The sequence below is a fragment of the Coenobita brevimanus genome, chromosome 46 (genome assembly GCF_032717465.1).
Source record: "Coenobita brevimanus isolate Jiangsu-jjx chromosome 46, ASM3271746v2, whole genome shotgun sequence".
NCBI lineage: Eukaryota > Metazoa > Arthropoda > Malacostraca > Decapoda > Coenobitidae > Coenobita > Coenobita brevimanus.
The window spans coordinates 330,234-346,737 of record NC_136999.1 but is presented as its reverse complement, the minus strand read 5'-3'; the positions used below and the strand labels follow the sequence as shown (position 1 = coordinate 346,737).

Genomic DNA, 16,504 nt, shown 5'->3' with positions numbered 1-16,504 from the left:
CATCCTGGGAAGCTGTCAACAAGCAGGAGTGCTGAAAATGTGAAGAAAGTCTGCAATTTGGTCATGGGAAATCATCAGTTGACTGTCAGAGAAATTACTAATAAAATTGGAATCAACGGTGGATCTTTAGACAATATTTTAACTAATGATTTGGGCATCTGAAGAGTTGTTGCCGAGTTCGTTCCAAAGCTCCTTTCACATTAACATCAAGCTCTGTGGATGAATGTTGTTCAGGACATGTTGGAATATGCAAATCGTGATCCAGACTTTCTGAAGACTTATCACTGAAGATGAGACTTTGGTGTATGGGTACAACCCAGAAACCAAAGCATAGTCGTCCCAGTGGAAGCATGCAGGGTCTCCTTGGCCAAAAAAAGCATGACAGGTCCACAGCAAGGTGAAATGCTTGTTGACAGTTTTATCATCTATCATGATATTGTGCATTACAAAAACTCACCAGAAGGTCAGACTGTTAACAGACATTACTACCTTGACATTATCCATTGTCTTTGTGATCCAGTTTGGTGGAAGAGACCAGACCTTTGGAATGAGGCAAGCTGGAAGCTGCACCACTACAATGCCCCTGTCCATTCTTCCTAACTGATTCAGGAATTTTTGGCCAAGCACAGCATCGTGCAGGGTTGGCAGGTTCCCTGCTGATGAGACATGGCTCCGTGCGACTTCTAGTTATTCCCCAAGCCCAAAACTCCGCTGAAGGGTTCCTGATTCGAGACGAGAGAAGAGATCATGACGAATGCAACGAAGCACCTCAAGAGATTCCGAAAACTTACTTCAAAAAATGTTTCAGTCAGTGGAAAGAACACCGGACTATGTGTGTCAAGTCAGAAGAGGCCTGCTTTGAGGGGCATTAGTGTCCTAGCTCAATAGGTTAGCTATTTATTTTTTTTTTAGAACAAAAGGTTGGATACCTGTCCTATCGCTCCGGTACGGCCTGTGGGCCCTTTGGAGCTGCAGACTGGGAGGCCCTCAGGCAGTACTTCTTTGATTTTCCATGGAATGATTACTGCTTTCATGGCTGTGAGCCATCTGAATGTGCCTTGTGCATTACAGAGGTTATTCTCTCGGGCATGGAAACATACATTCCCTTCTCATATCCTTTGACAAATGCAAGAAAGCCTTGGTTTAGTTGCACTTGTCCTAATGCTGTCCACAACAAGGACAGGGCCTATAAAAGGTACCAGAGCCAACCCATCCCTGAATTACATCTTTTTTATGTTTCTGCCCGGAATCGTGCTAAGTCTGTTCTTCGTTCTGCTAAAAATAATTTCATCCGTACTAAATGCTTTCAACTCTCCAACTCGAATTCTTCCCGTTCCTTCTGGCACCTTGCCAGTTACCTTTCTAACAACTTTACCTCATCATCCCTCCCTCCTCTTTTCTACTCTGATGGTTCTGTAGCTATTTGTTCTACTGATAAAGCAGATCTCTTTGCTCAGACTTTCTCCTACAGTTCCACTTTGGACAATTCCGGTGCTGTTCCTCCATCACTTCCCCCCTCAGACTTCCTCATGGCTGACATTGAAATTTCTTCAGCTGATGTATTTTCTGCCATCACAGGCCTCAATACTAACAAGGCATATGGGCCTGAAGGAGCCCCTCCTGTTGTCCTCAGGAACTGTGCTTCTGTGCTTACACCCTGCATAGGTAAACTCTTTTGCCTTTGTCTATCAACTTGTACCTTTCCTTCTCGCTGGAAGTTTGCTCTCATTCAGCCAGTCCCAAAGAAGGGTGACCATTCCCAACCCTCTAACTATCGTCCAATTGCTTTAATATCCTGTATCTCAGAAGTTTTTGAGTCAGTTTTTGGCAGAAAAATTTTGAAGCATCTTTCCTATCACAACCTTCTTTCTGATCGTCAGTGTGGGTTCTGTCAGGGATGCTCCACTGGCGATCTTCTCACCAAACTTTCAGACTCCTGGTCATCCTTTTGGGACTATGGCAAAAGCTTTGCCATTGCACTTGACATATCAAAGGCTTTCGATCGAGTCAGGCATAAATCATTAATTTCCAAACTGCCCTCTTATGGTTTCTATCCTTCTATCTGTGCCTTCATCTCTAGCTTCCTTTCTGGTCATTCTGTAGCCGCTGTTGTAGAAGGCCATCATTCTCCTAGGTGTGTCAACTGTGGTGTTCCATAGGGCTTTGTCCTATCACTAACTCTCTTCCTCTTATTCACAAGTGGCCTTCTAAGCTGTACATTTAACCCTATCCACTCGTACGCTGATGACTCCACCCTTCACCTTTCCATTCGGTTCCCGCAACATCCATCACAGCAGTTACTTCAGCAAACAAGGGATGAGGCTGTGGCACACCTAATGTCTGACTTGGCTTATATCTCTGACTGAGGTAAAAATAATCTTGTAGTTCGTAATGCATCAAAGACTCAGTTCTTATACCTATCAACTCGACAAAATCTTCCACGGGAGTACCCACTAATGTTTAATAATATTCAACTTAATCCTGCATCATCCTTGAACATGCTTGGGGTTTCATTCACTTGGGACTTGTTTTGGAAAGATCACATTACATCTTTTGTAAAATCTGCTTCCAAGAGATTAGGTGTGTTAGGCCGACTCCATTCCTTTTTTACCCCTCCACAGATGTTGACTTTATACATGGGTTTTATCTGCCCCTGTGTGGAGTACAACTCTCATGTGTGGGGAGGCTCCCCAGTCCCCACATACAGCTCTTCTCTATAGGGTGGAATCAAAGGCTTTTCGTCTCATTAACTTGCCTTCTCTTACTGGCTTCCTTTAACCTCTGTCTCTTCACCGCACTGTTGCATCTTTATCTCTTTTCTGTCACTACTTCAATGGTCACTGCTCCTCTGAACTGTCAGCTTGCATCCCTCCATTTCTATGACGGGCGTGTAGCACCCGTCTAGCATCAAACTCTCATCTCTTTTCTGTCCAACTTTCTAATGCAAGAGTTAACTGTTACTCCCAGTCCTTCATTTATGCAACAGGTCAACTCTGGAACTGTCTGCCTCTGTCTGTGTTTCCTGACTGCTATGATCTCCAGTCTTTCAAACTTAGCGTGTCCAGGCATCTCGAAATGATCGGATCTTGAATTTGGCTCTCTCTTATATTTTGTTTTTCTCTTGGAAGGAAAAGTATTGCGGGCTCGTGGCCTTTGGTTCCTTCTTTCTAGTAAAAAAGAAAAAAAAAAAAAAAACTTTCTGAACAGACCTTGTATTAATCAGTTTTATCCATGGACAGTGTACATGCTGATGCCATTAATACAAGTCACGGAACGATATGCTAAAGAGTGCAGTAACAAAAGTTAAGGTGTTGTAAGTAGAAAATGGTGCAAGGTAGGGTAGTGAACCATCAATACCACACATGAACATTGAGTTGTATAATATATGAACCACTGTATAATATGCATGGTGAGTGGTGTGGTGTTGTGATATGAGCTGTGTTGTGTTGCCTTGGCAGTTGTCACCGTTCAGTGGCAATGGAGCATCACCTGGCGAGCAGAAGAAGGACTTATCATCAGGCTCACTTCAGGATGAGGTTAGTACTGCACACTTGCTGCTGTTATTACTGTCACAACCTGAGATCAATACATTCACCATTGTTGTCTTTATCACACTCACTGATCATGTCACACTCACTAAGATTACATGAGGTTAATCCACTCATCATTGTTGTAACTCTCACACTAGCTGATTATGTCACACACTCACCATCATTACAGGAGGTTCGTACAGTACACTCAGCTGCCATCACTCCATCTCACACCACCCTCATGTATGTACTTCACCTCATCATTAGTTTCATCCTCCTCCTCTTCCCCTCTGACTCCTAATGTCAGTTGTCAGTGGAATGGTATTGGCCATTTTCCATGATTTATATGGACCATAAATAAGGAGATTTGTGATGAGGACCCACAATGTTTGTGACGTATACTCTTACTTATATTTGTGGTCTTCTGTAAATGTGACAATGATCTACTGTATTGGTTATTGTGATGCCCTTGCAGCTGCTAGTTGACATATCTGACATACGGCCAGCTGGACACAACAAAGATCTCTTCAGCATCGATGAAGACAGTCATGAAGGTTAGTGTTAGAGTCCATTATCCAGTACTGATACTCCTCATTTTTCTCATACTGATAGATAATTAGACAGGCACTGGAGAGGGTCACCATCACATGGTGGCACCAATATAACCACCCACCCAGTTTTACAAGCATCTCCGCTTCCTCTCTGTACCCTGAAAGGAGGATGGAGAGGGAGTTAAGGGTCACTAATTTAGACAGAGAGATGTAGATTCTCACCATCCACTCACTCAGTGTAGTGTTACTTTCATGTAATCCATATTGAGTGACAAGTCAAATGTTTGATGATGATGATGATGATGATGATGTATAAACTGTATTTGCAGGTTCACCCAGCAAATCTGGGTTCCAGCTAGTGGACCTTAGCGATGCCGAGGCCATAGCACCTCCAGACCCTGGAGGTGATGGTGGTGGTGGTGGTGGTGGTGGTGGTGGTGGTGGTGTGGGGGGTGAGGGTGTGGCAGGGGTGACTTTTGACCCCACCATGGCCGTGAGTGCACCCAGGACTCGTAGGGACTCTGCCAGCTCCAGTGTTAGTGATGTCAGTGGACTGTTTCCAATCTATGAGGTGCCAGGTGTTTCTTTCAGCGTGCCACAGGTAAACTATTCTCACTGGTAACAATCATTTCAATATTTTTACGTGTGTTATATGTGGAAGCTAAGGTTTGGCTACCATAGTCTAGAACATTTTCAAACAGGAATCCTTAACCCTTTCAGGTCACAAATATGGTAGGTCTGTATGTCCAGTCTGAGAAATTTGATTTTTCACCAGAAAATCAAGGTTTGTAAATTCAAAAAAAAAAAAAAAAAAATGCATAAGGAAGTACACTCAATCCTCGTAAATTGCGGCAATTTGGGTCTGGAGCACTGCCGTGATTTATGAATTATAACTCTTATGTGAAAAATTAATTTGGGTCAGGACTTTGGCCAACCTGTCCCCACAGCACCCTACCTACACCTATCTAGGCACCATCAAACACAAACATACAAATTTAGAAATATTCATTTCATGTATTAAATAGAAATAAGCAATGTTAAGGGATCTCAACTTAATCCTATGACAAAATTGCTTAAGTGAATGGAGTGGGTTGGTGTTGGGAAGAACTTAGAACCTCTCAGCACTCGTTCTTCCCAAACTCTCTTCCTTTTCAACACGTTGAATGAGCTCTAAACATTGACTGTATGACAACTGCGGTAGCTTCTTGACGCCATACTGCTTAGAGCGCTTCATCGGGCGGTCGGGAGGGGCCATGGCAGGTAGGAGGCAGGGGACAGTTACACAAAAAAGGCAGGTAGCTCTCATACTCCACGGCGACAGTCTGTAGTGTGCGGACTGACAGGACAAGAACAACAACAACATGGTGACATTTTAGTATGCACACTTGCTACCAGGGACACACGGTGATTGGTTGTTGGGTCATGATTTTCAGTTTGAATGCCGCGGTTTAATTCTCCTCAGAAAAGGCCCACTTGGGTGCCTAGGTCCGCGATTTTCTTGACTTAACAGTGATTTAAGGTTGGCGGGAGTCTGACAGCCACTTAGCCATGATTTACAAATCCTTGCTTTATGAACACGCGATTTACGAGGATTGAGTGTAATATGCATTTGTCTACATGATATTAGGGCACTACGTATCGTACAAGAGCTGTAATAATGGGAAGTTGTGTAACAAGTGGCATTTGGTGTCACAAACAAATGCATTTCTGTATGCAAAATGATAGAGTAACACTCCCACTGACCTAAAATGATAAATCTATATTTATTCTTTTTTTTCCCAATTGGATTGTCTAATACCAAGGAAATGGGTAAATGTTGAGAGACATATTGATACTATTCACCAGCTTCCCACCACAGGTTTGAGTTGCGTGCAAATAGGCAGCCATGATCGTGGCCAGGAGACCTGAAAGAGTTAAACCCCTGAAGGTCCACAAGGGAAACCCAGAGAGTCCATGGTGGCATGATAGAATTATAGGAAAAAGTAATGTATTGTATGGTATATCAGAGTAAAGAATTATCCAACGTAGATGAGGCAAAAAAATAATGAATTAATTTTCAACTCAGTGGTAATTAGCTTTTGGCTTTTGGAGATTCTGTTGTCCAGTCAGGATTTAAATGTTGCTAGGGATTATTAATTAAGCTTGTTGGCTGAACTCTTGTAGGTGTTTCCACTCTTCTGTTATTCTGTCTTGTAGTTACTGATAATGCCATTATTTGTTATGGTTAAGTGTTGATTGTTCTTAAGTACAGTGTATATGTTTTCTGAACAATCTGGAGACTTTAAGTGAGCGTGGGGGCAGTGGTGCTGCTTTTGGTAGGGGTGTAACTCATCGTATGTGTGGATCTTATGTATATTAATATGTTTTCAGAGTGATCTGGAGTCATCAAGTGAGTGGGAGGACAGTAGCGTTGGTGTGGGCAGTGGTGCAGTTGATCGGTTAAGTAAGGACACGGTATACCAAGCTTACCTCAAGATGCGGCAGCGCTACCACAAGTACAAGGGCCGGTACGCTTTGTGGTTGTTTATATGTTGGTGTGTGTTGTTTTTCCTTTATTTTGTGCATTTTGGGCCAGGACGCTTTGTACACATGCCAATCAACAGTTCACCTGTTCCTTAATACTGTGGATTCTGCTACTTCAGCAAAAGTCCTTTCTTAGCTTTATTGAGGGTGACATAAGAGGCTTTGATGCCCCCCATCCTTAGTGACTTACTTTGCATGTGATACACTTTAATATTCTCTTGCATGTTATATATATATATATATATATATATATATATATATATATATTACTTTGATATTGACACTGTTCTGCACAGCATGGGAGGCTATGTGGTTCATCTTTAATGTTCCTCTTCTGTTCTTCTAGTGATTTCTTGAATGTTGTGGGGAAAGTCTAGTCATTGTTATCAAATTCTACCCTGTCTCATTTAGTATATCTTATGTCCACTGTCTCACTCACACCCACACAAGCAGACTGAGCCATGCTTGAATCATGCAAGATTCTGCAAGGTTACTGTCTAGTGGAGAGCTGTTGAGGGACGATCCTCTGTAAGTCCAGTATGTATTGTCCAGTTGTAGCCTGACACTGCATCCTGAGAGAGAGGTGGTCTTGACTAAAGGACTTTGTGACATTTCTGTCCCTACTCTGTATGGTTGGCTTTTTTTTTCTTTTTTACCTGACAAAACTGAACCACTCCCAAAACATGGATGTCCTGGTTGCATGAAATTTTATGAGCCTTAGTAATGAGGGGGGAATGAGTCTGCATGAAGTTTGTCAGGTTAGAACAGGTGCACCATAGTGACTATTTATACTGTAACACACGACCCTGGACTTCCTTTTTTAAATAGTTCAGTTGTGCTGGAGAGGAACGCCTTCATGTGGTGGCACCGATATAACCAAGCTGCCTCTTCCTTCTTATACAAATGCCCATCCTCCTCCTCTCAGTGGGAGAGTTCACAAACTCCCAAAAGTTGCCAGTTCTCACCTGATAACATAATTTGAAAAAAAAAGAAAAACAAGAAAATGCAGTCAGCTAAACAATTTTGTTTTGTGTTTTCTTTATTACTTTGTTCATAAGTATAATGTTATGAACATTTTTACTCATTAAAATGAGAAAAAGAAGCTTCAGTATGATAAAGTTGAAGGGGATCACTAATATACCTTAATATACCATCTAAACCTTGGGACATCTATTGTTCATAACTTAAAAGCAATTTATTCACATTCTTAGTCTTTTTTTTTTTCTTTTTTAAGTAATAGTTAGTACGTTCTCATCAGGACTTGCCACCTGAATCATTAATCTCTTTGATGTCCAAATGATAAACATTTCAAATTAAACTAGCAGTGAGACTTGTAATATTATATAGTGAATGCTGATGGATGGGGAGGGAGACAAGTTGGTGTGGGGGGAGGATGAGAGGATAAGGAGGGAGACAGGAAGGAGTGGGGGAGGGCGGGGGGACAGGGAGCGAGACATGTGGGGTGTGGGGAGGGCAGGGGACACGGAGGGAGACAAGCGAGGGTGAGGGAGGGCAGGGTGACAGGGAAGGAGACAGCAGGGGTTAGGGGAGGGCAGGGAACACTGACATAGACAAGTGGGTGTGGGGGAGTGCGGGTGGACGGGGAGGGAGACAAGTGGGTGTGGGGGAGTGTGGGTGGACGGGGAGGGAGACAAGTGGGTGTGGGGGAGTGCGGGTGGATGGGGAGGGAGACAAGTGGGGGTGGGGGATGGGAAGAGAGGCAAGCAGGGATGGGGGAGGGCAGGGGGACTGTGAGGGAGACGTGCCTGGCAGTGCTGAGTGTAGCGGGGGATGGAGGAGGGATGGGGGGAGAAGCGAGAGGATGGTGGGAGGACGGGGAGAGCCGCGTACACCACTACATCTGCGTTTGAATGCATTTGTTTCAAACCTAGGGAGCAGGGGAGAGTTCGGACTAGTGAATCGACAGCCGTTCGGAATTTGGGAATGTTCACCCAGTTCTTTTGTATTGTGTAGTGAGTGTTCGGTTGTTAGGACGCTTGATATCAGGGTATGCCTGTATGTGATTTCAGCAGTCATTAACCCGAAACTGGGTACAACTTTTGATAATTTTATCGATTGACCTCATATTCATCCATTACATACTGGGGCATGATTAGGTATTTCACATCATTACACACTGCTTGCTGCTTGGTTCCAAAAATGAATATAAAAATTAGTTTCCAACTCATCTAAACTGGTACAGGTAGTTGTTTTACTTCACTGCACTTCACTTACTGCTGGAACTCCAACACTACACTGTCATTCCATCATTGACACTAAGACATGCGTCCCATCAGTCGCCGAGTTCAAAGGCCATCTAGGAACAAACAAATGACTTTAAGCTTGTGTGTTGGTGATCGTATAAGTGAAAATAGCGATAGAACATCGTGTGGCTTCATGTGGGATCATGATGATCATGTAAGCGAAAATGCGTTTGTACAGTAATCCCTGTATTAATCGGATGTGTGTTAACCAGACAATCCATTACCCAGACGCTGTGATCTGGCTGTTCGTAACCATTATTTGTACATTTTTCCATTTTATTTGGACAAAATGCATGTGTATGGGTGGATATTATGACCGTGTGAACATTTGCACCCAGCCGGGTGGGAATAGCTTGGTGGTGCTACCCTGTCTGGCTGGGTAGTTCACCCAGTGTCCGCTAGGCCCCTTGTTTGTTCTCAGTTGCCGCACAGCAACAGTATAGTGAACAGCTCCTCTTGGACAGTTGTTGTGGTGGCATTTGTGATTGTTCTCTACCTGCTTGAGGCCCTTGCCATTCCTTGCATGCCTCTTCCTGAGGTGTGTGATGATGGTCCCCTCACCAGAGGAAAGGAAGAGGGTAGTGCTGACTCTGGAGAGGTGGAAGATCCTGGGTAAGATTGATACGGGATGGTCGAATGGTGAGTGTTGTCGTAAATTTTATTCTAACTTATTGTACTGTACCATGACTTTATTCTGTTTTATGATGATTTTATTCCATTTTACTGTTATGCTTTGTGTTCCCACTGCATTTTTCTTGAGTAGCCATTTTTTTTCATGTTTTTTTTCTTATGGTCAGGGTATGCCCCTGCAGTGGGGATTGCTTGTCTGTGGTTGATGAGTCTGCTTGACCATGGTAATTGCTTGGCTATGGATTATATATCTGCTTGACCAGGTAGAGTAGTGTTAAACAACAGGAACAAGTGTTGTACAATGCACTGTAGTGGCCTTTTACACTGGCTTTCAAAGTTAGGTTATGTACAAAGGGGGACCAGGGGAGAAGTCCATTATCCGGATGTAGTCATTACCCGAACATGCCTTTGGCTCTGTTATGTCAGATAATCGAGGGATTATTGTACATCGATTAAAGGTCATACTGTTTTAGTCATTGTATACTGGTTCATAGCAAAATGAGGGTCTGCTGTACTCTTCATATCTATACTATGTTTTCAGGTATGCTGACTTGGCCCGGGCATACCGAGAGAAAGAGAAGGAATCGGAAAAATTGCGGGATGTCCTTACCAAGACCCAGGACAAGGCTCTCCGAAAGGTTAGACATACACAGTGCTGCATTGCATTTCACACGATAACAGTGAACATAATAGATTTTCCACATAATTAAGAGTGTTCTGTAGGAGAACATGAGACATGAGATGAGTCTTCCCTTTTATTTCCTTGTCCTTCCTCCAAAGACAATTTTTTCTTTTTTTCAGTAGGTAGTTGATTTTAAGTGTTTATGACTCAGAGTCATGGATTGCATTGTTCTTGTTGTTACCTCCAACTAATAGACATTATCCTGATGAACTGTAGAAGTCTGGCTGCTTCAGTCCAGCATTCCCAGAGTTCTTATTTAGATGTTGTGGTGAAATATTGTTTTGTGTAAAGTTTTGCTCAGGTTCATTTTAGCCTTTAGGTGAGAAGTGCTTTTATTTGAAGTTACCAATCCATAATGACCCTGTGCTGTGAATTAATCTACAGTATTCTTAGATTTTTGTATCTTTTTGCAAATTACCCATAGCTTAGTGGAAGACTAAGACAATACTACAGCTTTAAATCCTTTTTATAGCACCCCTTTATGACTAACACAGTATTCTTATGTTAATCTTTAGCTATAATTTGACTTCAAGACAGAGAAGTGGCAGTTTCAGGTCAAGTAAAAATTGACTTAGTGTAGTTTAGTGTAACTACTGAGTGTTATGTGAGATTGGGTGGACTGGAGGTGAGTGAAGTAAAGGAGCAGTGTTGTAAATTAACGTAGTATAGTCGCAGCTTATGACTCTGAGGTTGTTATTATCGTGCTCTGGCAAGCTACCATTCAAAAATGCATCTGATTTTGTGTATAATATGAGACGCGTGTGATTTGTGTATACCATGTTTGTGTATAATAATATTCGTGCATAATATGGATGGAGGGTGAAAGACTGACGAAGAGAGTGTATGTGAGTGAGGTGGAGGGGGGAAGAGGGAGGGGGAGGCCGAGGATGAGATGGAGGGATGGGGTGGAGAGGTATATGAGAGAGGGGGGTGTGAATTGGGAGCAGAGCAGTGAAATAGCGGGGGACAGGGTGACATGGAGGCGATTTGTTTGTGGTCACCCCAAACGGGATTGAGGTGTCTGGCAATAGATAGATAGATAGATAGATAATGATACGAAATCAGACGCACTTTTGAACAGTATGTTGTCAGAGTATGATAATGACAACCTCAGAGTCGTGTGCCGCCACTATAGTGTAACTAACTGGGTATCATGATGTGTGGTGAAACTGTGAGTTAGTGAACTGGAGTAAGAGTTGAAGTTAACCTCTTGAATCCATTGATGAATTTTATATTTTATTTTTGCTACCTCTTTATCACATTTTAAACTAAAGGTAGACCCATTATTATGAAGGGTTTAATGAATGCTGTTTAACTTCTCAAGTTCATAAAGTATATCCTAAGGGCAATAAAATCTACTGGAGATAAGAAGAATAAAGTTAAATGGTTGTTATTATATTGAAAGGATTAACCGAGCATAAAAACCTTGTGTTGTGAATTAACTGAGTGTTGTGATTAACCCAGTGTTGTGTTGTGTTGCATGATGGTGCTGTAGGTGAGTGAGCTGAAGGAGTAGTGTTGTGACTAACTGGAATGTTGTGATAGTGTGGTGGTACTGTCGGCAGGTTAGCTGAAGGAATAGTGGTTGTGAATTAACCAAGTGCTGTGACTGACCTAGTGTTGTGGTGTGTGGTGTGGTGGTTCTGTAAGTGAGTGAGCAGAAGGAGCAGTGTTGTGATTTAACTGAATATTGTGACTAACCTAGCACTGTGTTATGTGGTGATGCTGTAGGTGAGTGAGCTAAAGGAGCAGTGTTCCCTGGAGCAGCAGGCCAAGGCACACCTGGAACAGGAGCTGCGTAGTGACCTGGAGGAGCGTGACCACAAGATTGCTGCACTGCAGACAAAGGTAGCATTCTGGGAAGGCTTGAGACTTGGTTTTTGGGGTTTGAATCTTTGGTCTTGAGGCTCAGATTTCAGGACTCAGGGTTTGGGACAGGGATCTCTGGGTTCAGGGCTCAGACCAAGGGGCCCTGGGCTCATGAGGAATCAAGCAGGATACCCAGGGAATTTTGTTGTACTTGGTACCAATTATGCTTTGGCTCAGTGTTGTTTTATTCGAAGGTTCATCTGGACACTAACCCTGTGGACTGTAGGCTGAATTTACCTTTCTCCTACAGTCTACCATCCTCCTTGTGTGGGACAGGGAGTTAACTGAGGGGGATTTGTTTTACTTGGCAGCAAAGCCTCTAGGTTTTGTAGATGTTACTGTGTGAAGGAGCCCTTCTCAAACACATCCCCATGCTTCACACAGTTGATAAACTGAACCCATGGTATTTTACTTTCCCCATATGTTTTGGTAAAGCATGGTCTTTGGTATTGTTTAATGTAAGTATTAATTGATTTGTTTTTTGAAATTACAAACTAAAGAAATTTGTTTATGTTACGTTTTGTGCTGTACATTAGCTGAGGGATCAAATGTAAAGCAACCCACACCTAAGCACTAATTTCCCCTGAACACCGGAAGGGTTTCTGCCATGATAATACTCGATTTTTTTGACGATAAATTGGGAGTTATGAGGGTTTTTGTGGGTATTATGAGAGCCTGTAGAAGTTTGGTTTTTGTCTGATGATACCAGGCCATTTGCAACTGGAATACCATGGTGTGGTTGCATGAAATACGATGAACTTCAGTTATGAAGCAGGAATGAGTTTTTGTGGTTGCTAATCAAATCAACCCTCCAGTCTGACTAGATATGTCCAATGACAGACTTGATAGTGGTTGAGAATATTTGTCAGGCTTTGTGGTAGGTGGGGGCGCTCACCATCCACTCACTCGATGTAGTGCTGCTGTCGGGTGTCTGCCCTTTCCTCTCCTCCATCCTTCTATCCTTCCATCCTCTTCTGCCTTCCTTTCCTTCTTTCTTTCCTTGTCCTTCTGCCTACGGGTAACTTTACACTCCCCTTTTTGTCTTTCTTTCCTTCATTCTTTCGTCTTACTTCTGCCTGTGGGTGACTCTACACTGAGTGACAAGCCAAATGGTTTCCTGTACACCAGGAAACCATTTACTATGCTGGGTGGTAACCATATAACCAAATTTTGGCACCTGTTGGTTTATTGGGTAATTATTGCGCTCCAGTCGGATTGAGCTGGTGAAGGTTCATATCCAAGGGGTGGTTGGGGTTGATTGCTCATGTAATGTCACTCAGGGAGTAGTGAGGCTGGTCACTCTCATCTTAAATGTTGGGACCAACTGTTTAGTCCCGGGCTGCTATGCTTCTCATGGGGCAGTGTAGGATTGGATGATGGATGGATGGAATAAAATAAATACATTATAGTGGCTTCGGTCATTTTCTTTTGATGAGGCTTCAGTGTACAGAAGCTGACCTATTGTACATATGCCTATTTAGTTATTTCACATCTCACTCATTACCCTTTGTGGTAGTGGAGAGGACTTCCTTCATGTGGTGGCACCAATGTAACCATGCGACTCTGTTACCTGGTTAGACAAATGTCCTGCAGCTCCCTCCTTAACTCCTTAAATTTGGATGGTGGACTGTAGGAGGACAACTTCAGCCTGAAATCCACTGGGTTCATATCTCAAATGAATGTGGGGCTTCAGTTATTATTAGTACCATTACCCATTGTTGTACAATACGCAAAATAATTCAGTAGGAATTGAAGCTTGGAATTCTCATTAGCTTAAAAAATTTATTCTTATAACTAAACTGTAATACAGGCATTCATACAGTATTCATAGTCACTGACGGTCAAGATCTGTACATTGCTTAACAGCATTGACTTGATCGGTCCAATGGTGTATTCGTATTGTATCATTTATAAAGGGGGACATAGTATGTGCTGGAGGTGGAGGTGGAGCTAGCTTTGTCGCTAGGGTAATGAGTGGTAGGAGGAAATTCAGGGAGCTGTTGCCTCATCTAGCATTGAGAGGGCTCACCCTTTTTGCTATTGAAGGAGTTAATCTAGGCTGGATAGTGTGTCACTTTACTTATAATTTTGTAACCTTGTAGATGAACGCTTAGATCTTTTAACATTGAATTATAAAATATGTGTATTTACCTAACTGTATTTACCTAATTGTGATATATAGGAAATGAGTTACACTCATTGGGTCCCATCTCTGTTTCTCAATGAATCAGATTTAGCTTTAAACTCGTTTAAGTTTTTAGACTGGACAATCGCTTTGTCCAGGCTATTCCACAGGTCTATGCATCTATAAGGAAAGCTATATTTCTTGATATTCTTCAAGCAGCTTGGCTTCTTCAGTTTCATTCTGTGTCCTCTTGTTACTCTCTTATCTCATACAAACAGATTTTCTCTGTCAGTTTTATCTACTTTCATCGTGGTCCTGAACACTGCAGTCATATTGCCCCTCTCCCTCCTTTCCTCTAAGGAGGGCAAATCCAGCTTTTCCAGCCTCTCTCTGTACGACAGATCTGCCAGACTGGGGACCATGTTGATTGCTGTTCTTTGTATTCTCTCAATCTTGTTTATATCTTTCATTTTGTGTGGGGACCACACTACTGCTGCATATTCTAACCTGGGGCAGGTCATGGCCACTATCAATTTTTTCATCATCTCCTTATCCATGTAATGAAATGATACTCATATGTTAGTCAAGAGTTTATACGTCTCTCTAACTGTCTTGTTAATGTGTTTTTCAGGTGACAAACTATCCTGGACCAGCACTCCCAAATCTTTCTCTTCACTTGCTTTTGTGATTGGTTCATTACCCATCAAATAACTTAGTGATGGCCTCTTGGTACTTTTACCTATTTCCAATATTTTACATTTTTTTGTGTTGAATATCATTTCCCACATCTAGCTCCAATCATGCGTCCTATCCAGATCCTCCAGCAGCATTTTAAAATCCTCCTTAACCTCTACCTTCCTCAAGATCTTTGCATCATCAGCAAACAGACTTGCATAACTGTTCACTCCATCTACCATATCATTTTTGCAAATCAGGAACATTACTGGCGCCAACACTGAGCCCTGTGGGACTCCACTTGTTACTTCCCTTCATCCAGACATCCTGTCCTTTATCACTGTCCTCATTTGTCTGTCTCTCAAAAAGTCTCTCATCCATTCCAGGAGGTTTCTCTTCAGTCCTCCTATATGCTCTAATTTCCGCATTAGTCTCTTATGGGGTACCTTGTCAAAGGCCTTCTCCAAATCTAAATACACACAATCCACCCAGCTGTCTCTCTCCTGTAGCACGTCAATCGCTCTTGAGTAAAAGCTCAACAAGTTGGAAATGCATGATCTTCCACTTCTGAATCCAAACTGACTTTCAGCCAAAATATTAATCTCTTCCAGACATTTTATCCATTTGTCTTTCAGGATTCTCTTGCACAATTTTGCAACCATCCTGGTTAGGGACACTGGTCTATAATGCAGGGGTTCTTCCTTGTTTCCTCCCTTATATACTGGCACCACATTTGCCCTCTTCTGTTCCTAAGGCACTTTCCCCTCTTCCAGAGAACACAATTAAACTGTGAATCTTTTCCGCCAGTTGTTCTCTACATTCCTTCAGTACCCAGTTAGAGATTCTTTCCGGTCCTGGGGCTTTCCTTACATCTTGAGTGTCCAGTAATTTATACACTTCCTCCACTTTCACTTTTATATCTTTTATCACTACTTTTTTAGTCACTCCCTCCCCCTCCACAAACTCCCCTTCGTTAGTGAAAACCGATTGGAAACATTTGTTCATTATTTCAGCTTGCACTGCCGCATCTTTACAGACCTGCCCTTCTACTTTCGGTTTGGTGATTCCTTCCTTTTGTTTCAGTTTGCCATTGACAGATGTATAAGACAATTTGGATTTTTCCCTACATTTATCAATTATACCTTTTTCAAAGTTCCCTTCTTCCTCTACGTGTATTCTTGTATATTCATTTCAAGTTCTTTTATATTCTTCCTTTGTTCTGTTATTACATTTCTTTCTCCGGTTGTTCCATGCCATGTCCTTCTCATTTTTTGCTGTCATCTATCTATCTATCTAGAACTATCTATAGGCCAATGCCCTAATCCCGCAAAGGGTGGCCTCAGACAAAACTCCTCCAAGTCGCTTTGTCTCCCACCATTTGACTACCCTCCCCCCAACTCACTCCCCCCTCCCTCATATACCTCTCAACTCCATCCCTCCACCTCATCCTTGGTCTTCATACACCCTCTGTTAAGCCACTCCTTTTTCATGTTTTCTTTCCCCCTTACTCTTAACACATATTTTTCCGCTCCCGAATTATAGAGGTCTAGAAAGATATCCCACTTCCTCTGTATGTTTCTTGTTTCTCTGGATTTTCTCCAATCTGCATTTTTGAAAAATTTTCTCAGTCCTGTAAAATTTGCTTTCCCAAAGTT

The 16,504-nt window shown here is 42.4% G+C and overlaps 1 protein-coding gene across 1 annotated transcript in view; it reads left to right on the top strand.

Moving 5' to 3' along the window:
* LOC145398743 (uncharacterized) overlaps positions 1–16,504 on the top strand; it is a 147,541-nt gene that overhangs the window by 8,467 nt on the left and 122,570 nt on the right. Inside the window, exons 3-8 of the mRNA XM_080271541.1 lie at positions 3,459–3,536; positions 4,006–4,084; positions 4,411–4,682; positions 6,452–6,588; positions 10,040–10,136; positions 11,912–12,028. Coding sequence (XP_080127667.1) covers positions 3,459–3,536; positions 4,006–4,084; positions 4,411–4,682; positions 6,452–6,588; positions 10,040–10,136; positions 11,912–12,028 — 780 coding nt within the window. The remainder of the gene's footprint in view (positions 1–3,458; positions 3,537–4,005; positions 4,085–4,410; positions 4,683–6,451; positions 6,589–10,039; positions 10,137–11,911; positions 12,029–16,504) is intronic.